The 12792-nt window shown below is 37.0% G+C and overlaps 1 protein-coding gene across 2 annotated transcripts in view; it reads right to left on the reverse strand.

Annotated features, from left to right (window-relative positions):
• LOC123556742 (hyaluronan mediated motility receptor-like) overlaps positions 1 to 3822 on the reverse strand; it is a 40908-nt gene extending 37086 nt beyond the window's left edge. For both annotated transcript variants that reach the window (XM_053543044.1, XM_053543043.1), the window contains exon 1: positions 3696 to 3822. In XM_053543044.1, the coding sequence (XP_053399019.1) occupies positions 3696 to 3741 (46 nt within the window). In that variant the 5' untranslated portion in view covers positions 3742 to 3822. The remainder of the gene's footprint in view (positions 1 to 3695) is intronic.
• Between the last annotated feature and the right edge of the window lie 8970 nt (positions 3823 to 12792).

Below are 12792 nucleotides of genomic sequence, written 5' to 3' on the forward strand. Positions count from 1 at the left end.
TCGTTTGAACCAGGCTAGTTCAACTGACCCATAAAAAGACATGTATACATAGGCCTAATGAACCATACATCATGAGACACACGTTTTTCTGGTTTTAGAAGAGGACTAACAATCATTGTGTGAATATTCGCATCATGGTATGGACATTTTATGATTTATTGGACTTTTACTCATAAATGCAATGCAACTAAATTTCGATGAATTTGACACAACAATCTGCAAATCGCTTAATTTGCAAACAGGTACGTTATTTTGTACACTTGGGTCACCATAGATTTTATAAAATTCTTAAAATAAAATAATGTAGCTGTTAGAAAATCTTTATTTCGGCCATTTGTAAAATCCAAGAGATAAAGGAGGAAGAAAATACACTGACTTCCACTGATTTGAGATGTAACCCGACCCGTATATTCGTACCCCCCTGCATCCATAACTAAAATATGGCAACATTTATCTCCCTTTATACTATTTTCAGTTTCGCCAACATCAAATGGCTACTTTCAGTCGCATGATCATAATACAGCTGGGAAAATTGCAAAATAACAGCAAACTGATGAAACACAGCAAAATAATGTATAAAAGTTGAAAAATACTGTTAATTCGAAGCAAATAAGTCCTGCTTTACTGGCAGTTCTCAATCTGTTCCATATTACCTTCGTTCTGTGGCAATAATCTAGTCAAGACAACTTATATAGCTTGTCTGAGCATGATGTGCATGCTCAGAAGTAAGCGCACACGTCAAAACTAGATTGCGAATGTGTTTCTAAGCGCATATTTTTACAAGTTTTTCATCACAATTTGATATTTATGACAAATATGGTTCATTAGGCCCATGTGTACATGTCTTGTTATGGGTCAAATGGACCAGTCTGGTTCAAATGAACCAGCTGATGCAAACAGGCCATCTCTCTAACCTGATAACATAATCACAAGAACAGGTCACTCTCAATATCAAACAGTATTCCATCGATTTAATGCCATAAAATATCTTCACTCTCCGTACTGAATAGAGATATAAAATTCAATAGATGACTTTTCATACAACATGCAAGTCCTCCAGAATCACTTTTGCTTGTAAAACAAGAGCTGTCTCCATAGGATGACACATGCCCCCAATGGCACTTTGAATGAATAGTTATGGCCAATGTTAGATTTTAGGACCTTTGACCTACGGACTTGGGTCTTGCGCGCGACACGTCGTCTTACTGTGGTACACATTCATGCCCAATAATTTTAAAATCCATGCATGAATGACAAAGATATGGACCGGACACGCCCATCAATGCACTATCATGAAATATGACATTTAACGTCTAAGTGTGACCTTGACCTTTGAGCTACGGACCTTTGTCTTGCGCGCGACACGTCGTCTTACTGTGGTACACATTCATGCCAAGTGATTTGAAAATCCATCCATGGATGACAAAGATATGGACCGGACACGAATGCACTATCATGAAAAATGACCTTTAACTTCTAAGTGTGACCTTGACCTTTGAGCTACGGACCTGGGTCTTGCGCACGACATGTTGTCTTACTGTGGTACACATTCATGCCAAGTTATTTGAAAATCCATCCATCGATGACAAAGATATGGACCGGACACGAAAATTGCGGACAGACTGACAGACGGGTTCAAAAACTATATGCCTCCCTTCGGGGGCATAAAAAAAGACAAATATCAGACAGGGAATGCCACGTACCAAAAACGCAGCCTCCACAAAATGAAACCTACAGCACGCAACATTATTATCTGTTCTATGTATACAAACAATTCAAAACCATCGACACCTATATCCTTATAACTATTTGACAAAGTTTTGACGAGATCACGTAAAATGTCAGAATATTAAATGTTGAACATCTAATTATTTGGACTTGGGTCAGGGGGTAATTTATGGATAATTTACAGATAATACAAGGGGAGGAGAGTTATTTAGCAGGACCTGATGTAGTCGAACTAGATCCGACATAGACAATTTGTTTGCGACGGTCAAACTGTAATGTCGCGGTGGCTGCAGAAATTAAATAGCAGCCACTCAGCGACAGCAAAGAAGTATACAATACATTTTGTTTTTTGGCAGTGGCTAGTGAACCGTCACCGGTGCAGCAGACCCGAGGTCTAGTGCACCGTCACCGTTGCAGCAGACCTGAGGTCTAGTGCACCGTCATTTTTGTTATATATAAAATATAGCCTTTCTTTGAACTATAATTATAACATCTTGTCAACAGTTATATGTATGACCATTAACAAAAGAATGAAGATAATTCTAATTTAGATAAACCTTGACTTACCTTTTAATTTACCGATTTCCCTCAATGCGCTAATTTCATTCTTCGACAACAGTATTATCCACCATTTACTAAGATATTTCCGAATAAAAACATTGTGCCGCTATCAGATACGGCCTATCAATAGAAAGTTTATTATGGCGGAAAGATTTTTAAGAATTAAACGCGTTCAGTTATGACAGAAAGAATTATTAACTTTTAATTCCTTCATAAATACCATACTAGTATATTTATGTCAATTTTTAATTAGTTATTATCTGTATTCGGATTCATCAAATTGAAATCCGAACTTAATTTCAGATTCACTCTCTCATGATCAGAGCTGCCAACACAAAAGACAAACACACCCAATCCAATTATTAAATAATTTTAACAAGCAACCAAACAAAGCCTACATTTGTAGACCTCCATTTATTGTCTTTATCTAATTATCTACTATTGATCTTAATCTTTATTGTTTTTCACAGTTTTTATCATAGATTTCGTAAGATGTTGCTTTTATAGTTAATAATATAACAGATATTGAAATTATAACAGTTTTCACCGTACATGTACATTATTAAATATTTGCTTGCAATATGTCAATATTTTTGAATTTTCTGTTCCATGAAGAGTTTTAAAATTGTCAATTGTCACTGACATAATAAATCTGAAATTAAGATCGAATTTCAGTTTTAATATACGTACATATATATCCAAATACAGACAATAATTAATCTTATATATTCAACTTAAATTGACAAAAATAATGATAAATGGTATTCCCGAAAATTAAAAAAAAAATCAAATTCATTGTCATTCGGAAATAGCTTAAGTAAATGATGGGGATACCACTGTTGGCAAAGAACGGAGATCAGCGCTTCGAGGTAAAACGGTGAATTAACAGGTAAGTCAAAGTTTATCTTATATAAATTACTTCGTTCTTTTATTATGTTCTTGCATATTACTGGTGAAAATATCTTTTAATTAAAATTTACGTAAAGGCTGTATTTTATACATAACAAAAATGACGGTGCACTTGACCTCTGGTCTGCTGCACTGGTGACGGTGCACTAGACCTTGGGTCTGCTGCACCGGCGACGGTTCACTAGCCACTGCCTTTATTTTTATAGCTCTTTGGCGACAGTAAGCTTGTCTAGACCTGATGCGAGGGGAGAGTAATTTTTAGGTATCCGGGTGTGGAAGAGGGAGCGGGAGTAAAATGTCTTCGAGAGAATAATTTTCTTAAAAGAAACTGCTTCCAAAGAGTGGGGGGTGGGTATTTTCTGGAATAGGTCATTTTGAACTGGCACCAGAAACACCGACAAATATTTATGGCGACATGGATTATTTGCGTTATAAATTAAACTAACAAATTAGTAAGTCACATCTACCGATCGGCCGGCTCTATTTGTTTCTCTTACCATGGGCTTCGTTGAACCTCTTTATGTTGGCTTTTGGAAATGACATGTTTTTGTGTTATGATTTCTAATTTTCATACATTTTACACCGCCAATGAATTTGAACTTTTTTCTAAATATCCAATCAAAAATCATTTCCTTTCGGGTACGACTAAATTATCTATATAGAATATCGTTATCGTATTCAGCTTGCCGGGATAGTCTATTACGCATTCTTAGCGGATACATTACAGAATATAGTATAAACGCGTGTAAGAGTCTTCTTGCCGAGAGAGGACGTTTATTTGTATATGGACCATAAAAAACGACACTATCTTCTCTGGGTAGCTTTACAATACAATACAATACAATACAATAAGTTTTATTTCAAGTCGGCAAGACACAAACATATGAAACATAAGCTCTGATAAGCTTTTAAACCGACCATTAACAAATATATATGAGGTCAACAAGAATATATACCAGTTTATTTATTTCCTGGTTAAAGTGGTTACATAAGTTTCAGCTATTGTTACTATGGAGGTTCACGAAGGCCCTGGATTCGAGTCCCGATACTCGCATTGCGGTATTTTCCCAGTAAAATATGTTGGTCAGTAGCTATAGGCCTACATAGCTAATGCTGTCTTTTTGTGTAATACCGACTTTAAATAAAACTTGTAGCAAAGAGTTAGGCATAATTGGTTGTAGCTCTAGAGAGCAGAACAGCTTAGTTAATTCATCGTTTAGTTATGTTTATCGTTTCACAAAAAAAACGGTAAAACCGTTTTCAACAGTATTTCAGTTATTGAACGACGGGCAGTTACAGACCCACCACAATCTAGTGACCTACTTTTATCTCCCGCATGAACTTCGTGAAAATCGTTCTGGTACAGTCCATGTACTATGCCCCAACGATAACTTGATATTTACAAACATTGCTATAAATAGATTAAAATGGAACATAGGGAATTCAACATTTTCCTAACATGTTACAATCTAAATATTTCTAAATTTTATACCAGTTACGAATTAGCTCAGTGGTAAAGCATACAGTCCATGTTCAACAGATCCTTTGCCGTGTGGGTTCGAAACTCAGCATCGACATTTATTTATTTTTCAAATTTTTATTTCACTTTTGCATAAAAATTAAGATTCCTTCATGAGCTCTGTGACAACACGACAGAGAGGTATCTAAAGGCGACATGACAGATCAGAATAGTTTATTATATAACAAAGATGATATTGATTAATGCAAATAATGAACAGACTATTGTGTTATATAAAGACATATATACAAATACAAGTATGCCCACGGGCAGAATGTCGAGCCCACCAGCATCTTTGACCTCTAAGTGTGACCTTGACCTTGGACCTAGGGACCTGCTTCTTACGCATGACACTCCGTCTTATAATGGTGAACATTCATGCCAAGTTACATCAAAATCCTATGTATGAAGGAGAAATGCTCCGGACAGACTTCAATTTGACCTTTGAGATAGGAACATGGGTTTGCACATGACACGCCTTCTCATTGAGTTTAACATTAATGCGAAATATAAACAAGATTGGTCTATGCATGTCCAAGTTATGATCCGGACAAAATCGGACGGACGCACGCACGCACATATACCGAAAGTGGCGACCGTATCAGCTCACCGCAAGCGTGCTCGACAACAAACCATCAAAGAAAGAAACAAAAATACGGAAGCAAAAATGAAAACGAATACGAAAACGAATAGGAAAAACAACAAAAAATTCTGGAAAAAAAAACCCCTCAGGATTCGAACCCACAAAACGATCTGCTTACACCCAATTATTGTCTGCATTTTACCCAACTGAGCTATGTTGCCATATACTTAGTCACGGGTACTAAACAGTGCCTGCGGCACTGCCTGTGCCGACGAGGATTGAAGGCACTTCGCTTCCTGTACCGCAGGTACTTCGTCAATGTTTACAAAACGAGCGAGATCGGTGAGTGATTTTTGTCATTTTTATCATTTTGTAACTGCATGAAGCATTTTTTCAAAAATCGGGGAATGAAGCGGGGTGTAGATGTATCTTATCTACATATCCGTGCTAAAATTTGTGGCAAAAGATCAATTTCCTAGAAACGTAAGGACAAATAAGTGTGGAATGAAACCTGATTTTTTCACATCAGTGACTGTTTAGACTCGATTTCTTTTCGCTGACCAAAACGATGTCGTCTCTGCTGTCGTAAATTATATTTATAAATGACATGTGATCTGCTAAAACATAAAATGTGTCCAGAAAATTCCGAATTTGAACGTTATGCCAATTTTGAAAAAGTGCCGCAGGCATTTCGACGATGCCGCAGCCCCTTCGAGGTGCCGCAGGCACTTTCAAAAAGTATCGGGACATAAATTTGGCCGAAACTAGACAAATGGAAGACTGTGACAGAGAAACAGAAGGGCAAAAACTAAATGCACCCATGATACTGTAGTAAATTGACTTTATAGTTGTAAAATAAAAGGGACCAAACCTTTGTAACGCTTTAAATATCAATCCATTTTGGTGGTATAGGCTATATACCAATAAAAAATTTCAGATAAAATTCAGCTACTTCAGAACAATTTTGTTACAGTTTTTAGATTTTCACTCCGTCGTAGACCTATTTTCCACAAGATACCCGTACATTTCCTTCAAGTAAACGAAAAGAAAAAGGGATGTTTAATAGTATGCAGTGAAATGCAAGTCAACTGAAGTCAGGTACCCTCATATTGCCGCATTTCAGAAAGCGATCAGCAGAATAAAAACCCTACTTTGTTTTCACGTGAAACAACTCGAAAACATGCGAGTATTAGCATGAAAAGTGTCCTATTTTATTTAAAATTCATTCCACGAGTGAAATAATGCTCATTTGGCTCCCGATTTACGCGCAATTGCGCGAAAAATGGAAAAATTAGGATCTATTTACTAGAGACTTCTTTCGACTACACCACGGAAGCACATTTTTGACCGAATTACTGCATTATAACCTCTGCCATGAGCTAGGCAGGTAGCTGTCGCGATACTTCAAGAAATTACCGTGATAAAGCAAAGTTTTCTAATAAGAGTCTCAATAGTCAGAATTTTCCTGTAAATATTATTGCGATGATTCACATTATAATCTCGATACCATTTGTGTAGGAGCCCACAATTACTAGCTAGACAGTTATTTCGGTATAAAATCCGAAACTATATTGATGTTGAAATTTTCTGTAGTTATTTTAATAGCCTAACGTTTCCTGGAAATGTTAAGTATATCTACAAATATATATATATATATTGTAAAAATGTTTTCAGAAAAATGGAGAAGTTCTATAAGTATAGCTCATAAACGATCAAACTGGAGAATTTTTACATGTACGTAAAAACCTATTCGTTTCCTGCAAACAAAACTTTGAAAAAAAGAATAACATATCGGGCAGCATAGGACGGACAGAGAAGGCAATTTTCAAAAAGCATAATGTTTGGGAAATTAACTGACCGGAACAATCGCGTACTAGAGTTTAAGATTACCCGCGAAGATAAACCGATTGCTATACTTTTTTATATTTGTGAATATAAAATATAATCGTACGAATGCGATTTATTTGAGATTTGGTTAGTTATGGGCCAAATTTATGAAACTTTTAGAAGTGGCTGCGGCATCGTCGAAATGCCTGCGGCACTTTTTCAAAATTGGCATAACGTTCAAATTCGGAATTTTCTGGACACAATTTATGTTTTAGCAGATCACATGTCATTTATATACATGATTTACGACGGCAGAGACGGCATCGTTTTGGTCAGCGAAAAGAAATGAGTCTAAACAGTCACTGATGTGAAAACATCACGTTTCATTCCAAACTTATTTGTCCTTACGTTTCTAGGAAATTGATCTTTTGCCACAAATTTAAGCATGGATATGTAGAAAATATACATTTACACCCCGCTACATTCCCCGATTTTTGAAAAAATGCTTCATGCAGTTACAAAATGCTAAAAATGACAAAAATCACTCACCGATCTCGCTCGTTTTGTAAACATTGACGAAGTACCTGCGGTACAGGAAGCAAGGTGCCTTCAATCCTCGTCGCACAGGCAGTGCCGCAGGCACTGTTTAGTACCCGTGTAATGATAATTATCGATTACCCTCCTGACTTGGACTTGTCCAAATAGTCACTCCGAAGTTATCAGACACGGACTGTAATACTGGTATAATACAGCTATATAAATTTATGCATGATGACACGGCGGACAAATTAGCCCCCGCCCCCATTGAATTAACGTGGTTTCACATCTTCATTTGCAAATTTTTTCAGTCAATCTCTTTTGAATAAAAGTTTAAAACATAGATAAATAACTATCTTACCCTGTAGACACAGAGTGTGGTCTAAACTCAGCTTAATAATCAAATATTGTGGATAATCCTACATTCATTTAATAAAGAGTGATTTTTAACAAGAAACATTTGATAAAATATTTGGACTTTAAACACATTCAACGGTCTTAGCCTAATAGATATCACTGTCAATTTGTTAGTAGATACTTGCATTTCTCACTTTTCATGCACATCATGTATAATTACCATCGTGGAAATACAATAGAATACAGTGGCTCTGTGGTGCGTCTTTAACCTTGCTCGAGTTCCTAGATTCTGTACCAGTACCACAAGTGATCACCAACTTCCCCACATGAATCAAAAGTGGAGGACGAATGATTTCAGACACAGTGTCTTTTATCAAATCGTCAGGGAGAACATATGCCCCACCCGGGGATCGAACTCACAACCTCGCGATCCATAGATCTGTGCTCTTCCTGTGCGGACGGGCGAAATATAGCAACCATAACATATTGCAAACTGCACAGAAAACATTACATATTAAGAGTTTAAAGATGATTCGCGATTCAAGGCAATACCTTATCAGTCAATATCTCATTGAATCTTACGTAGTTTGTTACAACTTACGAAAAATACTATTCAGTACCCTGAAGGCAGTATCAGGAGCATATACTTCTTGGGCAAAATACAGCTTAAATTCAGACATTCAATGTAAAGGTTTCTTGTTCAGCGTGGGTACTTATTTCAAGCTGAGTCCACGGCAGGTGTCAAATTTACCGCACTAATCAGGCCGATATTGCCACTATATGTTAGGATATCAGCCACCCGGATCGCTAACGTATAGTAGCTGAACCCGTTAACCACCGTGCATTGACTCACTTAAATGATTACTCCCACTTCTCATGACTCCGAATACGATTTTCTTAAATAGACTTCATCCTCTCTCGATTTCAATATAATGCGGACGCAGACGTCCAGTGGTAACACTGGCTACGGAAGCAGGGGTTATCAGTTCGAGCCCCTGCTCCTCCTAGGCTAAATATTACTAACATTGGGATGTAAATAAGTCCCGTGTAGGCCTATGGATGCTTTACACCTGGCACGCTATAAGACCAGAGAAGCTTCTGGAATCTAGCACTATCCTGCCATTAACATTCTAGCAGCCTTCTGGAGGTGTCGCCCATATAATGAGTCACGGGTGGCGACTATGTGCTTACATACAACAACACATTGATATCAGTTATTGCGCACTGAAATCATTTGAACATCTCTGTATAAATGATATGACTCAATGCATGCATCAATGATCAACTCAATGACAGAGAGGTTCAAATAATTGAGTTTCTGTTAATTTGGCGTTCCATATTAAACGCAGGTCCATGTGTGAAATACTTTGTTTTTACCTCTCTCCAGACTTACCTTGAAAGAACCACATATACCAAATAACAACCAATGTTAATAAAATACTATAAACTTTATGAAAGAAACATAATCATTAAAAAATCTTTAGCCCGGCCGCAGTAGGAGTACTCCTCTTGAAATCCTGAAAACGAGAACATCCACACGAATAAGGGCGGTTCTGATTCAATGGGTTAAGTGTGATTATTGTTAGATGCAAGACGATTTTTTGAGACAATCTTCCATCTGGTCATACGTACAAAAAGCTCCCGCCGTACTCTCAAGACGCATGCACACAAGACGCAGTCCTGTCTGTAAACCTCTAGGAACGTGTAAAGTAGAACAAGACTTTTCTAATCCATAGTTTCCCTTTCTTCGCGGTTACTGATGTCTCAATTTACATCTGCAGAACATTAAGGCCTATAGTAGCGTAACTTCACAGGTTCACGATCATTCTATCAGGAGAACATTAAGGCTTATAGTAGCCTAACTTCACAGGTTCATGATCATACTACCTGGAGAACATCAATGCCTATAGTAGCATAGCTTCACAGGTTCACGATTATACCGTTTTAGAGGTCAATATGTCCAATTATCAAGGTCACAATGATTATGCGACTAAATAGCTTTTCTGATCATTAACTGCAAAATGTCTTTGCTGACAGCAATCAAACGTCACAGGCTGGTTGTCCTTGGTCAATAGATTATCTCCATTATCTAATGGGTCAGTTGGTCAAAGCAATAGTGACATTGACGATGAAACAGCTTCCAATAAATAGCACAATGCTTGGGCTTTGAACCTTTAAGACTGACTTTATAAGACGACGGCCGTGGTTAGAAAGTCAAGGTCAAAGTGAAATCTATACTATAAAAGTTTTCAATCAACAGCTGGCTATGGCAATGTCTTATGATCGGTGGCCCCTTTTGCAGAATGCAGGCTGAAGGAGGGTCAGATGAGCAAGTCAAGGTCACAGTTTCCAGACAATGGAGAATGCACAAATGAACATATAGACTTTGATGAAATGTACTAGCTATCCATAACGAAACCCACAAATTTTAAATGTCGCAAGTTTTTTTCCTATTGCACGAGAAAAATACAAATGTTAAGTTAAACAAACATAAATACCTTTTCATACCAAACTTTCAAATATGATACAAAATGATCCCTCAAAACTGAACAATTCTAAAGGAAATCTCCTCTGAGAAACGTTTTAAAGTCTATTATGACCGTTGTTGGGTTTAGAGGAGTTCTTAACTTTCAAAGATACACATGTATAGCCTAATTTTGAAATCCTTCTGCATAAAGAAACTCGTCATTCACCATCAATAAGATTTCTTGCAGACTCACTCTAATGATGAGAAGATGCACATAATAAAATGAATCTTGACTGGGCAATGTTTTCCAGATTGGCCCTTTGATAGTTTTTATGATTCTGTGCAAGGCCCAGCAAGTAGATTATTCAAATGTCAACAATGACTAACAATGACCTAGTATGAGAAATAAACAAATAGATCCTTCACTTATTACCACATCTAATAGTTATGGTCTTTTGATGTTTTCATAATAATATATACTTCATGGACTGCTTGATCCAAGATTTCGTAACATGTTTATGGAACATGCATCATATTAAATAAGGGTATAAGATGGTGATTTGTCTATGCTGAACGAAGTGTGACAACCTCCTATAAGCTCATTTTCGGACCATTTCCATTGCGATATATAGATTCAGTTGTCATCTTCGGAAAAAATATCAAATATCTGCTTTATCTTTACACAGTTAAAAGGTGATGTTGACCCAACTTAAAACTTCCACATGGTGGTGTCAGATGTTTAACTTGCAAGGTGCAACTGGTCTGCTGGAATTTCAGTGACTCTCTCATATTGATATAACTGGATGATGTTAATATTGTTGCTCTATAGGGATTTCTGTAAAAGATATGAGATATGCCTGCTTTGAGAACAAGTGGGCCATGGTAATGAGAACAAGAGGGCCATGATGGCCCTATATTGCTCACCTATCTCAAATGTGTACATAATTTCTTTGTAGAGGATTTCAACATTATGCTATATGCCAAATATCTAGGGTTAAGGTCTTGATGTTTTAGACAGGAAGACAAGTGACCCCATGGGGGATCCTAGGATCATGCTTTGAACAAACTTAGTAGAGGACCACTATACAATGCTTCATGCTAAATATCTAAGCTCCAGGGCTTGAGGTTTTAGACAAGAACACTTTTAAAAGTTTTTCCTATGCAAGTCTGTGTAAAACAAGCAAACACCTGGACAGGACCAATTTTTTACCCTAGGGGCATGATTTGACCAGTTTATTCATTTATTTGGGTTTTACGGCGCACCAACACAGTATAGGTTATATGGCGCCAAACACGACTACAAATTTTGGTTTCACATCTCATTTACATCGAAATAAAAATGATTTGACCAAACATGGCTGAAGACCATTTCACAATACTACATGCTAAATACTTAAGATCTTGGCCTTATAATTTTAGATAAGAAGATATTTTAAATTCTTCTGAAATAAGTCTGTGTAAAACAAGTGAACCCTTGGGTGGAACCAGTTTTAATCCCAGAGGCATGAAATTTGTACAAACTTGGTGAAGGACCATCAGACAATGCTACAAGCCAAATATTTAAGTCTTATGATTTTAGAGAAGAAGATTTTTAAAGTTTTTCATATGAAAGTCTATGCAAAACAAGTGAACCCCAGGCAGGGACAATTTTGACCCCTGGGCATGATTTGTACAAATTTTGTAGAGGCCAACTAGACAATGCTACAACTCAAATATCTTAACCTTTTGGCCTACCAGCTTTGGTGGAGAAGGCTGTATAAATTTTTCTTATACAAGTCCATGCAAAACAAGCCAAGCCATGGGCAGTGCTGATTTTGACCCCAGACACAAGATTTGAATAACTTCATAGAAGACCACTAGACAATGCTACAAATCAAATATCTAAGCTCTGGGCCTTGTAGTTCTGGAGAAGAAGATTGATTCAGTTTTTCTTACAAAAGTCTATGTAAAACAAGTGAACTCAAGGGTGGGTTAATTTTAGGAGTATGATTTGAACAGTTTTGGTTGAGGACCACTGGACAAAGATAAAAGCAAATTATTTAAGGTCCGGGCCTTGCTACCACGGAGAAGAGTGTTAAAATGTTTTCCTTCTGGTTGCCATGACAACCAGAATTTTCTATATGGAATAGAATTTGAACATCTTTTGTACAGGGCCACACAAGGAACATCCAGGTCAAATTTCATCAACTTTTACCAAAGAGTTTCAGAGCAGATGTTGTTTGAAGAAAAGTGTGGCTCACCCCAAGCACTCTGAGGAAATACTGATTTTAATTATTTGTCCTTTAATCTAATAAAAGTTACATA

This window comes from Mercenaria mercenaria, chromosome 5 (genome assembly GCF_021730395.1).
Source record: "Mercenaria mercenaria strain notata chromosome 5, MADL_Memer_1, whole genome shotgun sequence".
In the NCBI taxonomy this organism is placed as follows: Eukaryota; Metazoa; Mollusca; class Bivalvia; order Venerida; family Veneridae; genus Mercenaria; species Mercenaria mercenaria.